Source organism: Brachypodium distachyon, chromosome 3 (genome assembly GCF_000005505.3).
Source record: "Brachypodium distachyon strain Bd21 chromosome 3, Brachypodium_distachyon_v3.0, whole genome shotgun sequence".
NCBI lineage: Eukaryota > Viridiplantae > Streptophyta > Magnoliopsida > Poales > Poaceae > Brachypodium > Brachypodium distachyon.
This window is the reverse complement of record NC_016133.3, coordinates 9,809,903-9,826,223: the sequence shown is the minus strand read 5'-3', so window position 1 is coordinate 9,826,223 and position 16,321 is coordinate 9,809,903. Positions and strand designations below refer to the sequence as shown.

The window sequence follows — 16,321 nt, the reverse complement described above, 5'->3', positions numbered from 1 at the left end:
GCAAGCTAAGCAGATGGAGGCGACTCCCGCCGCCGACTAGGGGATCTCGGAATCACCCCTCACCCTCTCTAGAACTCACAAGGTTAATACCACAGCAAGCACACACACTGGCACGGATTTAAAAAACAAGCAGTCACAACAAAAGGAAAAATGCAGCCCACCAAAATAATCACGAATCTTGGTGTACAAATTGGCATAAAGGAAAAAGGAGTGCAAATTAAATCACAACTAAATGTAAAACTACTGGAAAACAGAAGATAAGTCTTACAGAATTCAATTTGCAATTGCACCTTGGCGGACTTGAAATTGCGAAAGTGAAGGTAGTGTAATCTTAATCATAATGCAGTGCAATTTGATGGAAAACCCCAGAATTAAACCCCTATGATACTGATAAGGGTACTGATAAAGCACAAATGTTCAGATTGATAAAGTAAATTAATAATCTTCTGAAAGTAATTCGAACATAGTTAAAGGGGGATACATGTACTATGTCTTTTTGATGAATCAATTTCAGAAATTACATGATTTCTTGGTTTAGATCTGAGGCAGAATTTCTATTCTTCAGATTGCAATGCATTATTTGAAGAAAGCGGAAGCAGCTGAAAAATTGGAAATTATGTTCATACATCACCAATAGAAAGTGTCAGAACAAAACAGTATAAGGGATAGAAAGAAAAAAAAGAGCTGGAAATTATGGTACACAAATGCCCGGTAGGGTGCATAGCAAAAACATGGCCAAACAGACAAGCTGTGCAGGAGCTGTTAGTACGACTTGATAGAAACGCTGATAGAAAAGAGAAAGAGAAGGAAAGAGAAAACCATGTATCCCATCACAGTGAAAGCAAGCAGGAAAGGAAGGCAAGTCCTGGCCGTGGTGCCAAGCACCGTGGAGGTCACCAGCGCCGTGGCGAATGAGGCCACGAAGACGGCATCATACGACCAGAACTCCAGCATCGCGAAGGCAGGATGCTTGCTCATGGGCTTCGCCGCAAAGCACAAACAAAACGAATCATAAGATCACCATTAGTCGTCGGCAAACAGAAATGGGAAGGGATTCACTGGATCGGAGCAAGCAAAAATTTGCTGCCGACGAGCAGACACACCCACCTATGCTGCCTTCCTTCACCTTGACACATCGCGGCCAGGGTCCCCGTGAGAGCCTGCAGGTCGGAGAAGACGCATGCGTGTCTCGGCGGCTGTGGCCTCGGCGGCGACCTTGCGGAGCAGGAGGAGTTGAGGCGACGGAGGTCAGGTCTCCCGGCGGGCACGATTAGAGGGGCTCCAGGGACTCCTGACCCGACAGGCGAGCGTCACCGTCGAGGGTGGAGCGGCCGAGAAGACGCCGACCCCACTCCGCGCGGAGCAAAATCGCCTCCCCTCCCCCCCTCCTCAGCCTCGAGCTCTCCGCGCGGAACAACACAGATCGGGGAATGGACAGAAGGTGAGAAGAAAAAACAGTCGGAGGCAAAAAGAAAAAGAATAACCAACAAAAAATTGTCATGATCTTGATGCACGTATCCACGGCTCAGAAATCGCTAGCAAAACTGTTTGTTTTTCTCTCTGAATCTCTAGGGCCATTTTTTCCGACGAGCGCGGATGCTCTTATCCTTGGAAATAAGCTCCGGACCTCACTGCCACTTCCACCATGCTGCTACTCCATCGCCCCCCACGCCTCCTCCTCCTCTGCCGCCAACGGCTCTCGCTTCACTTCCCCGTCGCCGCTTTCGCCCGCCCCGGCCGCCGCCCTACCGCCCTCCGTGCGGAGCCGGAACCACAATCGCCGCCGCCCGCTTCCGCGGCTGCGTCCCCGGACACCACCGACGACGGCGGGGAAGAAGGCCCCGTGGAGCTCCGCGCCCCGACGCTCTTCTCCGTCGATGACAACCCGACCTCGCTGCAGGTCGCCACCAGCGTCCTCCTCACGGGCGCCATCTCCGTATTCCTCTTCCGCTCCCTCCGCCGCCGCGCCCGCCGCGCCAAGGAGCTCGTAATCCTCCTCCTAACACCCTCTCCAGTACTACTGCAACGCCTCGCCACTCACCATTCGTCTTACGCCCCCTTCTTCACCGGTGCGGTTGGTTGGCGCAGAGGGTGCGGTCCGGCGGGTTGGAGAAGCCCAAGAACCTGAGCGAGGAGGCCCTGGAGGCATTGAGGATGGTGAGCACCTCGCCGGTGGAGACCGAGAAGCCGCCTTCGCCCGTGCAGGCGCTTCTGGGCGGGATCGCCGCGGGGGTCATCGCGCTCTTCCTCTATAAGTTCGCCACCACCATCGAGGCTTCGCTCAACCGGCAGACCATCTCCGACAATTTCTCGGTCAGCTCTCCACAATCTTCTTCTTTGTTTCTTCTAATTTGTTTCTCCGGCTGAGTGCTGGCATTGACGACTTCATCATAGGGGAATTAGACTATATCGTTGCTGGCAGCCCGTTTGGATGTAGATATTGGAGCCTTGAATTCGATATTGTAAATTCAGATAGGCACAAAGTGGTTTGTGCCCCTCATATCTTTGCGCGTTTGCAAGTCCAATTTCAAATGTACCTGTGCAAATGCCAACCATATATATAGCTCCGCTTCACTTTACAAGTTTACACTCTTATGCATCCTGCACAATATTAAGGTCATGTTCCATTTCATGTCGAACCTGTAGCTACCATTTACACGTGCAATAAAAGAAAGATGCTATAGCCACGAAAAACACCCTTTTCGTGCAATTCTTTTAGGAGACATAAGGCATTGAGTAAAAATAGTGCTGACAAATAGATCGGTAAATCCCAGATTTTCTAATATGGCACGTGTTGTCGAAATGTGTGTGAATTGTTAGCCTGAATGCCTGATCTTTACAGCAAAGCTTGATTAAGAACCCTTCTCCCTCCTTGATCCTCCTTATGCAGAAACATCAGAAAAAACTCATGCTGTTCCACGTCCATATAGCCTCCAGCAAAACGTTCGACCTGCACACATAATTTTGTACCATCAGAACAAGGTATCACCTGTACCAGATTGCAACCCATGAATAGGAAAAAAACAAGGCCCACACACTCAGATGACAAGGATAACGATTAAAGACACAATATGCCCTTCAAACCAACCAGCATTTCTTGGTTTCTTGTTGCATAGAACATAAAATCCTTCTGGCATGAACTGTTTTGACCAACTTGATGTAAGTCAAACACATTGATCAACAACAATAATATTTGGTGTAGGCGCAGCCATGTTCTCTCCGGGGCATAACGGAATAATTTAATTGTGAAATCAAGCAGCTATCATCCCATAATCAGGCAGCCTATGTAAGGACTTACTTTTTCATTGTGTTAGGGAACGGAGAGAAACTCATGCAATTAAATGGAAGTTCTGACTGAAAATTTGGTCCATCTAGATATTGGATGCTACTTTCGTTTTATCTTGATTTATGTTATATACTTGACACTATTACATAATTTCTTGCTGTCATTGTCAGTTTGTCACTAAGTTGGCCCAGATTCCAGTTCCCTAGTCTATTAAGTCTTATCTCCATATAGTAACTCAAGTATACAACAATGTTTCATGGAAGCTTGATTCAGGGATCACTAAAATGTTCTTCAAAAAAAGAAGGGATTGTCCTTTTTTCCGCACGAAAATGTCAACTGGCCTTGCAATAGTTAGATTTTTATTTTATTTTGACTTAACTTGTAAGAGCTGCGCGATTGTCGTCTGACAGTATATGCATATATATTTTTTACAATAGTTAGATTATCACTAAATTGAATTGTCAAACCCCATGAGAAATGTAGTTGACAGTTGAAACAATAGACTAATTCAAATTAATTCAAACAACAGCTGTAGCCTTTAAGTAATGTGCAACCATATTCACCCTTTTGCATGTAGAGCAATGCGCTGGTTGTGCCTGTGAATTGCAGAATGCTCATTATTGATGTCAAATCTAATGGAATTTGTTTGTGTCTTGTAGTTTTCAATATACTCATACCATAAGGGAAACAGAGTTCATTATAGTTTTATAACTAGATCACACCTTGTCTAATGAAATCCATTTTTGTTTTTTTCATCAGGTTCGTCAGATAACAGTAACGATAAGGTGCATGCAACTCCACCCATTTTCTGTTCCTCTGTTTGCATTGTCATCCTTTAGTCTAATTTAAAAAAATCATTTTCTGTGCAGAACGATTATAAATGGAATTTGCTACCTAGCAACTTTTGTGTTTGGAATCAACGCGGTGGGATTGATACTGTATTCCCTACAGCTTACCTTTAATTCTATCATGGACGATGATGACTCCAGTAGCTCCCCTGTGGAGAAAATCAGTGAGCAGTCCAACACAATTGCTTCATCTAGTAGCTCGACTGGTTCAACAAGTGACACGGAATCAGACAAGAGTGACTTGCAACAGATCTCGGACAAGAGTAAAAACTCAACGGAGTAGCTGGATCCGGCAGTTGCAGAAGTTCAAGAGTACATACATCGGATAAACCCTGTGAACATTCATTACTTTTCTCACCTTTAGGCTATACTGTTATTCTTGAGTGCAAATATAGGCTTATGAGCTTTCAATTCGGCTAGGAGTGAAATGTGGACGTTATTGTTGAGATGCGTTAAAATGTGTGCTAGCGAAATTATTCATCCACCGTTTCTGATTACCTTGTGGGCCCAAATATTTCGCCAGAAACTATAGCTCCACAGGTTTTATTAGGGAAGAAATAGTAATCAAACAGTGGATTGCAATGTACTTCGTCCGTTTCATAATTCTTGTCGAAATATTACATGTATCTATACGCTTGGAATAGATAGATCCATTTTTTGGCAAATTTGAGACAAGAATTATGAAATGGAGGAAGTATTCTTCAGTAGCTTTCAATGCATTTCTTCGCGGCTAAACGTCTTGTTTGATATATCGGGTGAAAATATGCATTTAGTGAAAACTTTCAATACTAGTCATTGTATCTCAAATAAACGAATGCGATGACTTGTTATGAGCTAAAAGCATGAGATGGTCTGGGGGTTCTCTACTCGAGGCACCTCTCACGCAGGGGAGCCACGAGAGACACAGCAAATTTCAATTTTCACCACGCTGGGGTCTTCGGTCTCTGAGGGAGTGGGCCAGACAAAGAGGACCCAACAACAGCGAAAGGAGTAAAATACACTCGAAGTACTACAATTATTGAAACAGGTGTCAAGTTAGTTTTAATATTATGAAAATGCACATTCGGGTTCTAATTTTATGTTAAGTTGGTCACGAGTGGTCCTAAGCTGGTTTCTAGCGGGTTTGACTGCCTACGTGTCACGCTGACCAGCTGCACGTCAGCATAAGAGAAAACCGAAAAAGTGATGAATTGACCAAAAGCGAAAGATAATTTTTTATTTCTTTTTGATCAATTTTTTTTCAATTTGGCCACTTTTAATCGATTTGGTCAAAATTGACACAACGGAGGAAGACAAAAGCAAGACAATTAGTGAAACCGAACAGCCAAGAAACAACAGGGACAAAATCCACGGCCGAGAAACAATTCTGACGACGTAACATCTTTTTTTTTTTGCGCATACATACCTCCCCTTCCCTCCACTCATTCATTGCTTTTCAACAAGAAAAAACCCCTTAAAAACAAAAGAAAAACTAAATACCCCGGCCTTTTACGAATTATATCGTGTCTAGATTTTTTTTTAGCATATATCTTCTCTAGATGTAAGCTCACGTTTTGAATTTCAAACAGTGGACATTGATTGAAAGAATTTATTTTGTCCCTGCATTGTTCGTGGTCAAGAAGGGTGACGCAATCCAATCCCTGCAACTGATCCTTTTCCATAAAGCAAACCAATCTTCCTCCGGAAGGAAGCGCCCAGCACAAACCGTGCCCCCCACTCGCCACGGGAGAACGTTATAAGGGCCCCCTTTCGTCTCCCTCACGATCTACTGCCACCGAGAAATTCAAGGATACCTCTCCGCCTCCCTCCCTCGTAGGCCATCCAGACCACCGCCATGTCGTGGTTCCACTCCTCCTCGTCTTCCTCCCACCACCATCTCCATGAGGTCCGAGGCGCCCGCTCCTACGACCCCTACTTCGACGACGTGGATGACGTCAAGCCGGCGGTGACGCAGCATTGGCGCCGTGACTATGCCTACGGCGAGAGCGGTGCAGGGCAGCAGGACGTCAAGCCGGTCAAGCAGCCGCGTCCGGGAGGAGGAGGAGGCGGCGGCAGCCGTGTACATGATGATCAGAGTGTGGTGCTGTCTTGGCCGGTGGCCGAGCAGTTCAAGTCCTCGCTGCGCACGCAGGAGTCCCTCGCCTCTCTCCGCGCCAGGTACGGCATCCCCGAGGGTTTCGGCCTGCACCTCACCGCCACTTCCCAGGCCGCGTGCGCGCCGCCACCGACTCCTGCGCGCGGTGCCCGAGGCGGCGGTGCCGGTGCCGCGGCGGCCGTGCCGATCCCCGTGTACGCGCAGGCGTTCGCCGCGGGCATGCGCCTGCCGCTGCACCCCTTCGTCTGCGCCTGCCGCTGCACCCCTTCGTCTGCGACGCGCTCGCGCACTTCGGCGTCGCGCCGTCGCAGCTCGCGCCCAACGGCTGGCGCGTGCTGGTCGGGTTCGTGGTGCTCTGCCACTTCCGCGGCGCCGGGGCGCCCTCCCTGCCCGTGTTCCGCCACTTCTTCGCCCTCACGCCGCTGCCCAAGGGGAAGGGCTGGTACTCCTTCCGCGCCAGGGAGGGCGTCCCGGCTCTCTTCACCGGCCTCCCAACGTCCGTCAAGGCCTGGAAGGAGGAGTTCCTGCTCGTCTCGCCTCCGCCGGGCGCGCCGTGGCGCTGCCCCGTGCGGTGGGGCGCCCCGACCAAAGAGGCCACGAGCGACCCGGTGCTCCCTGAGATGGAAGCGGCCGTGGCGCGCCGGCTGACGCAGGGCCAGTGCGTCGTTGACCTCAGGTCTTACCTATCCGAGAGCAACCTCGTCGCCGCGAAGATCAGCCGCGCTCCGCCGTCTCACGGTACGTTTTGCCTGTACAGGCTAAACCGAAGAACAGCATACACGATGATTTAATGGTTTGCGATTGGTTTTGTGCCGGCAGGGGTGGAAGCTTCTCGAAGTGTGGCGTCATCGACAGCAGGGAAGAAGAAGAAGGTGGCTGCTGCTGGTGGTGGGGGTGGCAATGGTGGTGACATGCTTCGGTCGGAGCTGCAAGCGAAAGAGAAGGCTCTCTCCAAGGCCAAGGGCGAGATCAATCAGCTGAAGAAGGAGCTGGGCAATGCAAAGAAGAGGGAGCTTGCCGAGGCGCAGCAGGCATTGGCGTACGCAGCGCAGGTGCTGAGCCCCGAGGACAGCGCCAAGGGCAGCAAGCGGCGGCGGAGCGCCCAGTGATCGATCACATCGTGCGGCGTTTACTGACCGTGCGTGTGGCGAATGCACTTCTCTGAATCCAGTTCTGCCAAGCTGTGTCGTGTTACCAGTTGGAAATTTAGATTTGCTAGACCGCAGGACCTAAATTTCGTAAATTTCAGTCACTTTTTGTGGCTGTCAGATTTGCTTTGCGATCTGGGTCGTGGGCTCGTGGCCTGTTATTTTGTTCCGATCTCTTGCCGGAATCTTCTGTTGCGAATGCGAACACTTGAAGCCTTATCTCTCAGCTGTGCATAACCTAATCGGACCCCAAAACCAGAACCGAATAAACCTAACGAAATCGAAATTCAGGTTTTCAGATTTTTGTTACAAGTGAGTGTGCACGTGCATATGCACGTCCTGATTATAAAACATGTGTTTGGGGACGCTTCCGGCCTCCAAACCAACTTGGATAAATCGGAGCTCTTCTTCGTTGACTGCGATGAGTCAACCATCCAATCCGTCCTTTATGCTTTCCCGGCCAAGCGTGGTTTTTTCCCTTGCACCTATCTCGGCCTCCCTCTCAACCCATCACATCTTAAAGTTGTCGCTTTCCAGCCTTTGGTGGACAAGATGGGTTCGAGGCTGTCGGGATGGAGGGGCGTGCACTTCACCTGTGCTGGACGTGTGACGCTGGCCGGATCCGCCTTCTCTACAATGGTTACGCACCATCTCACGACCTTCAAGATCCAGGTGTGGACCCTGTGCCGGATTAATAAGCTAATGCGGACCTTCATTTGGGAACGCCACGGGATCAACGACCAGACGACCTCCTCCATTTCCCTGGTCAACTGGAGCTCCGTGTGTCGCCCTCGCCAGCTTGGCGGCAGGGCCCACAGGCTTCGCTGGCTTTGGTTCTCCTGGGCCAAGCAACAGAGGCCGTGGGTGGGCCTGCCAATCCTTTGTGATGGGGCTGACCGGGCCCTCTTTAGGGCTTCCACCAAGATCTGCCTCGGGCACGGGGCCACGACCCTCTTTTGGCACGATGCTTGGCTCCCCGATGGCTCTACGCCGGGCCTGTGCTGGCCAAGCCTGCTTGCCATCGCCACGAGAAAGCATCACACGGTGCAAAAGGAGCTGACCTCGCGAAACTGGATTCGCTCGCTCCTGCGCATTTAGTCGCCGCAACAGCTTTCGGACTTCGTTGAGCTCTGGCAGCACATCAACGGCGTGGTTCTCTTGCAGCAGCGCGACTCCGTCACGTGGCGCTGGACGACTTCGGGCGTTTATTCGGCGGCTTCGGCATACAGGGCGCAATTCCTCGGAGCCTTCCCGCCCTTCTCCACCAACAAAATTTGGACGGCCCAGGCGGAGCCCGGATGCAAATTCTTTGCTTGGACCGTTTTACACGGCAAGATTCTCACGGCGGACAACCTGGCGATTCGGCAATGGACCCACAACCCCATTCGCCAGCTTTGCAAAATCCTCCCATAGACGATCGCCCACCTCTGCCGCGACTGCAGTTTCTCGTGGGAGGTATGGAGGCTTATCCAGAGTTGGAGTCTTGGTTCGCCGGCCATCCTCCCTTCCTATGGCTCGATGAACGAATCATGGGAGGAGATTGCCTCGGGCAGGACGAAGCGTGAGAGGGGGGATCTCGGCGGCCAGCTTATCTACACTTGGTGGGGGCTGCGGAAGGAGTGTAACAGGAGGCTTTTCCAGGCCAAGGCTTTGGCGCCTCTGCAGGTGGCCTACCTGGTCTGGGAGGAGTACCAGTGTAGGGTTTTGGCGTGCTCCCCGAAGCCGGGAGGATAATTCCGTCAGGTTCCTTTTTCTTTTCTTTTGCTCCCCCCGCCCCTAGGGGATCCGTCTCGATCCCCTTTTGTATAGTGTTTTTTCTTTTAATCGAATGGCGGAGATCGACCGTCCTTACCCTCAAAATAAATAAATAAATAAACATGTTTTCGTATATCTCGTTTCTTTTAGGTGAGTTGTTTCTATTACTACCGTTTTCTCATCGCTTAAATTGGTGTCATGATTTAGATGTAAGCGTGCACGTATAACGTACAATCCATGCAAAATGGGTCAGATAAAGGGCAAAATATCCGGTGATAACTCTGTTTAGGTGCAAACTTTGATCCTAAGCCATCCGATCTAAAACGTACGGTCCAGATGAGATAAAGTTCATAAGTATAAAGTATATTAGTCGTAGAAATATTATAATTCAACCACCGTTTGATGCGGTACTTAAAAGACATCAACTTGGCAAAGTTCCTAGCTACTCTCTCCGATTCATAAAAGGTGTCGTCCATTTTGTACTAAGGACGACAATTTTTATGGATCAGAGTGAGTACTAAACAACAAAATAAGATATTCCGTAGTACATTTGAGTTGCAATTATGCCACCGTTCCATTTTGCAGACATGCGTTTCTCAATCGATATGCAAAAACGTTCACTTATTCCTCTAACTGATCCCTCCTTTTTGACGACTTAGCAAACAACCAGTATCCCTAAAACGCTTCTCTCCAAACTTTTGTCTCTCTACCCTCTCAAAAGACCAAGACAATACCTTCCTTTTGAAATTATATAGCACCTCGTTCTTGAAAGGAAGTTCTCATGTTTGTAATGATCGTTTGAATTTTGAAAAATATTCTAAGCCAATATTTCCTTCATAGAAAGAGGAAACAAAATTAAGTCAAATAAGCCCTATAGTACATTAATTGTCATTTCTTTTTTATTTTGCAAAGGAATGCTGATATTCATGATGTTTTGACACAATTATTTTGGAAAGCGACTAGGCAGCGGCGTTCCGCACGAGCGCTTAGACTGACATCGGAAAGTACTTAGATCTTATCCCTACGAATGAGACGAGGCCTGCCCCCGGGGTTGTAGGCGGTGCCCCCGCACTGGCCTCTCTAATGCCGGGCTTCACCGGGACGCCAGGCCCGTGTATCCTTAGCCGGGCCGGTGCCTGGCCAGGCCGGCTCATTGGCCACCTGAGCCGTTCTACGCACAGCAACCAATCCCCACATCCAACACTAGTGATCGGGCATTGCCTCCGAAATGAAGTGGGGGCTCGCCAAGCCGGGACAGTGTCAGTTGTCACTAAGGTTCAGAGAGAATGCCGTGTAGGGAAGACCTCCTTGTTGTCGTCATCTGGGGTGACTTTCCGTAAGGTCTGGAGGATGTCCTCGTTGGCCCCGAGGACGCGGCCGGACGCCGCCACATGGAACTTGAGGTTACGGAGATTGTGCGGCTGCACGTTGGCCGAGGTGACGCCGGTGAGCACAGACCACGTGGGCCGCTCGTCCACGCCGTTGGGTATGGCGAGGTAGTCAGTGCGTGGGCGGGTGTGTGAGATTCTCGACCCACATTCTAGAGCAGGAAAAGCACTTGAACGTTTTGCGGATATTCCGCTCGCCCATCGGTGGATCTGCGGCTGCCACCGTATTTGGCTTCGACTTGGAGAGGCTTTCCTTTCCCATTCTATTTGAATGAGAGGCATTTTGCTTTGCGTTCTTCTTTGAACGAGATTATCAAAAGCATTGCCGCGACAGGCTCTTCCTTTGCTCTTTCGGGTCAGGGAATCTGGCCTTTGGTCTGGGCTCTCGACCGGTACGCAATCGACAAGGATTCCACACAAGTAGGATACGAGGAGACCCTAAAAAGAAATTTTAATTGCACATAACAGGTTTTTCACAACACATAATAGGTTTTGGTACAAAGGATAACGCATGACATGTTTTTTTTCTTTCAAAAATGTTTGGTTGCAAAGTTCTCTTTATAAGTGGGAGTATATTCTAAAGTATTACGGTTTCTGAAATCTATCGCCTAGGCACTGAAATACTTGGGTTTTCGAATACTTAGAGAATGTCGTTTTTGGGCCCAAAATCGGGATATTAACCGGAGCTGTAAAAATATCCGAGTAAGGCCCGAAAGTATGATTGGTTGGCCGTTTTTGTTTTGTTTTGGCCTGGGAGGGAGGTCTGGAAAAGAAAACGGCAGAGAATCCCCCTCAAATATTTTTTGAAGAAGAACACGGTACAACATGTGAGAGGATGACTGGCGACGCTAGCACATCCGCGACGAGCCGCCGACACCGCGAGGGAATCACCTGCGACCTCCAAGTCCGAATCGCCTCCCCGACGTCCATCCACCAATCTAACACTGAGGCCAACTCCACCGGGGCGACCCAAACAGACCGTTTTTTTGGTCGTTTTGGTCCGTTTGGGTCTCGGGCCAGACAGAAAAAAGTTTTTGTCAACGAGGCCACCCATTTGGTCCGTTTTATTGGTCATAGACATGCGGGCCAGGGGGAGGAAAAATGAGCAAAGAGAGGACAAAAACAGTGCAAAGATGTTGTCCGCCCCGACCCAAATCTGATGCAAATTTGGGTCTGAAATGGATCGTGGCGGACCGAAAAGCGGACGGTGGCCGAAATAGGTAGCCCCGCTGGGGGTGCGTTTTGTCCGTTTCGGTCCAAACGGATTGATTCACCGCAACTGGGTCACCCTGGAGTTGCCCTTAACAATCCCCTGACCAATCCTAGGAGGAAGCATGCGGCTGCCGGGCCTGAAGCCGCTTCAGTGGCACACGCTCCTGACTGTTGTGAATGAAAATAATGTGTGTGTTTTCCATTGATTGAGTTCATATATATACAAGAGTAAGAGACACCAATACATGCATTGGTGTCTCAAGATTTGGCATTCGCGTCCCAGTTTTGGGAAAGTTGGGATGCGAGCATTTACAAGCCTAACTGCCCTATTAACTATTAATTAACTAATAATTAATCTTAATTGATCATAACTAATTATTCTCAACAACACCCCCCCATCAATTTGGTCTGTTGATATGTATATACTTGAAACATTATGGAATCTTGTAATTTCCTCCAAAAACCCTGTGGGAAAAATATTGAGGAAAATAATAGTAATATTGATATGTTATGAAAACTCCCTTTAAAAATCCAATGGGAAATGAGGAGAAAACGTTATAACACATACTGGATATTGTTACAATAAATATGCCTTGTATATTATCCACAAAAACCCTGGTGGGGAAAATAGAAAATATAACATATAATCTTATGTTAATATTGTCTCATTAAAAACCTTTCATGAGAAACTAGTGAGTAAAACTCATAATAGAAAAAGAGTGCAATATGATGTTATGAACAGGTTCATTTCAGGTGAATACTCCCCATAATGCTTGCAAAATTTTAAGTCGTCGCATACCAATCCCATAGACACATTTTTGAAATGTGGAGTTGGATAAGAACTTAGTGAACAAATCTGCGAGGTTATCACATGATTTGGTTTGCAAGATATTTATCTTCCATTTTGTTGTAATTCATGAGGATAGAATAACTTAGGTGCAATATGTTTAGTTATATTGCCTTTTATATAATTGTCCCCATTTTGTTGCATCTGAGAAACACAAGCAGAATTATCCTCATAGATAATCGTTCGCGATTCAATCGAACCAATACCACATGATTGTTGTATGTGGTTAATCATTCCGCATAGCCATACACTTTCACGAGATTCTTCGTATAAAGCTATTATTTTAGAATGATTTGTGGATGTACCCACTAGTGTCTGCTTAGAAGACTTTCACGATATGGCTGTCCCACCGTGTAGGAACACGAAACCGGTCTGGGATCTGGCATTGTGGGGATCAGATAAATAGCCAGCATCAGTATATCCGATTAATTCAGAGTCTTGGTTTTCCTTTTATAAATATAGACCTAGATCTTTAGTGCCTTGTAGGTAGCGAAAAACTTGCTTGACTCCCACCCAATGACGTTTTGTTGGAGCTGCGCTGCCCCGATCGCACTAAGATATGGGAACTCAGGTCCCAAAATTTCCTCTCCATCACCTTTTGGTTTGAATGGATCTTTTTCTACGTCTAGAGATCGAACTACCGTAGGGGTTTTGCATGGATAGGATTTGTCCATGTTAAATTTCTCCAAGATTTTCTGGATATATGTAGCTTGGTGAACCAATATTCCCGAGGGAAGGTGCTCAAGTTGTAAACCAATAGTCCCAGCAGCATCGACACATCCTGAAGAGTAGGAGCCATCTCTCCCCAGCGAAAGTGAAACGTGTGTGTGTCTCGGTCCTCCATCTGTCCACTAAGCAGCTCAGCAGCAAGTGGTCAATTTGTAGCCGTGTAGAGTTGACGCCTCGTCGCTCGTCCTCTACCATTTCCGCACGAGTTGCCTCAACAAGTCGTGTGAAAGGTAAAAGGCCAGCCCACTTCAAACCGCATAAATAAAATGGACATGCAAGGGATGAATAAATAAAATGGACATGCAAGGGGTGAATGAATAAAATGGACATGCAAGGGATGAATGAATAAATACCGCTGAATCCAGCCAGGGTGTATCATCCAATTTTCCTTAGGAGTGCGCGTGACAAGGGGCTCGACACTCCCAGGATGCGCCACCAATCGAGCAGGCTGATGCTTACTCTCAATCTGCGAAGATAGCAATGATACTCTCTCCATTTTGTACCTGCAACATTTATAAACATAGTTAGACATACAATACAAAGTTAAGCATACTTAAACCGAGAGTACATCTTAAAACATAATTAAACAAAACGTACAAATTAACACATAGTTCCACACAGAGTACAAATTAAAACATAGGGCACAAATTAACACATAATTTCACATAGAGTACAAAATAAAACTTAGTTCCACATAGAGTACAAATTAACACATAGTTTCACATAGAGTACAAATTATAACATAGTTCCACATAGAGTACAAATTATAACATAGTTTCACACAGAGTACAAATTAAAACATAAAATACAAATTAACACATAGTTTCACATATTAGAGTACATATTAAGGCCATAGTCTAGTTTCTTCCTCTCCCTCGTCGTCCACGTCTCCCTCTTCCACGGGCAGTAGCTCCGCCAGTACTGAAAGTTGGACAATAAGTGTCCCTATGGCCAAAATGGTTGCATAGAAAACATTGTCGTGAAGGTCCTCCGGCTTCAGATTCATCCATATCATTTCGGATGCGCCTGAATGGGCGTCTGCTTGTGCCTGTTCGCAGTAGCCCGGGGTCAGGGATGTACCGCCTTTCACCAGGGGTTACCTTGTTGAAATTGCCCATGGCACGAGACACAAATGAGATTGCGTCCATCCCTAGCTGCCCACAAGCAGCAAGTACATGTGAGCAAGGAAGGTGAAACAACTTTGGTTTGTTGCAGGTGCACTCACACGTTGGCCACGCTTCATTTCCAATCTTCACCTCCTGTGTCCTCAGTTCATTTCCACAACCGAACTTGTCAGTTGGGAAGCGCACCTCAAACCTGTGTTCTTGATTACCGATGGCGACGACAGTATGAGACCTAGCTTTTTCCGTCTTCTCATCCATTTACTTCATAATCTTTTCACAGTACGGTGGGTTGTTCATGATATGCATTTCAGCTCTCTGGCGTCTATCTCTGAAATAATTCACCGTGCTATGGAAAATACCCTCGACGATGGCTGTAAGTGGTAAAGCCCTATTTCCCCTTAGGACAAAGTTGTATGTTTCTGCCAGGTTAGTAGTCATGACGCCGTACCTAGCGCCATGTGTGTCGTGCAGCAAAGACCGCCGCTCCAGAAGCTCGTGCTCTATCCACCGCTGAAAGTTTTTAATCTGCCTCCCAAACCTTCTCCTAGTGCCGGGTGGGTCAAACCCTGGCAAGTCACAAACCCCAAAAGGTTCTTCCTCAGATGGTCCTATTCCAACTGCTCTCTGTGCAGCCACTGCTGCTACATGTGCTGCTACCGCTGCGTTTCGTGCCTCTCTCATCTCCCTAACATGTTTCTTCATGAACTCATCAAGATAACCACGTATCTTAGTGTACTTCCATTGTTCGTTCTGTTTGCAGAGTTTCTTGAATAGATTCATAAGTGACTTGTTCCCGAACTGCGAGAAGAAGTTGGCCCCCAAATGCCGCATGCACCAACGACTCTGCATGTCCTGCCATGGAGTTTGTTCATTAGGCCCATGGTTTGTCAGTGTCCTTATGGCACTGAGTATGCCTGCATGTCTGTCATGAAGGATGCACACACTCATGCACAACTGCTCTCTTGAGCTGCCTGAAAAACCATAACCAACTTTCAGTGTTCTCACCCTCCACAAAGCAAATGCGAGCGGAACGATTTGATTGTTGCCGTCTTGACCAATGGCGGTCAAGATCTGCCCCCTGTATTTGCCAGTGATAAAAGTGCCATCTACGCATATCACCGGTCGACAATGATTGAAAGCTTGGACGCATACACCGAAAGTGAAGAACAGTCGTTGCAGCACCCTCACAGTTGGATACTCTGGGTGCAGGAAGTGTTGGATGTCGACATAGTTGCCTGGATTACGGGCTTGCAGTGTATGGAGGAGGCGGACAACAGAGTCATACGAGTCGAAAAACGAACCAAACCTTTCCTCAAGAGCCCTCTGCTTCGCCCTCCAAGCCTTTCCATACGAAATGTTGTACTTAAACCTTATCCTGACCTTGTGCATGATGGCCTTCACTTCCATTGCTTTGCTCTCCACTATCTCCGTGTAAAGCAACCGAGCAAGAAGCGTCGACGAGAGGTTACGATGGTCTTGAGGCATACTAGGAATGACACATGTGTGCAAGAGTTTGCAACCGGCAACGAAGAAGGCCCGCGCTGCCCCGCAAGAGCTTGCCGGGGGAAGCGCAGGCTCGAGCTCGTGCCCTGGCAAGGGCCAGAAGCTCAGGGAGGAGGCCGCCAAGGGGAAGAAGCTGCCCCTCCAAGCCGGCAACAAGGAACGCACCGTCACTGTCGGTGCGAACCTTACCGCCGAATAGGAAAGCGCCCTCATCACTTTCCTCCGGTAGAATGCCGACGTGTTTGTTTGGGAGCCGTCGGATCTTCCCGGAGTCCCCAGGGAAGTGATTGAGCATCGACTCGCGGTGCGCCCAGACGCCCGCCCCATCAAGCAGAAGATCCGGTGGCACGCGCAGGAGCGCAAAGATTTCATCAAGCAAGAAGTGG

At 48.1% G+C, this 16,321-nt stretch overlaps 1 protein-coding gene across 1 annotated transcript; it reads left to right on the top strand.

The window, feature by feature from the left end:
• Window positions 1–1,576: 1,576 nt before the first annotated feature.
• On the top strand, window positions 1,577–4,720 carry LOC100830225. Its single transcript, XM_003573143.4, has 4 exons — window positions 1,577–1,987; window positions 2,089–2,313; window positions 4,046–4,071; window positions 4,156–4,720. The coding sequence occupies exons 1-4, from the start codon at window positions 1,646–1,648 to the stop codon at window positions 4,415–4,417; spliced, it is 855 nt and encodes a 284-aa protein (XP_003573191.1). The 5' UTR covers window positions 1,577–1,645; the 3' UTR covers window positions 4,418–4,720.
• The last annotated feature ends 11,601 nt before the right edge of the window (window positions 4,721–16,321 follow it).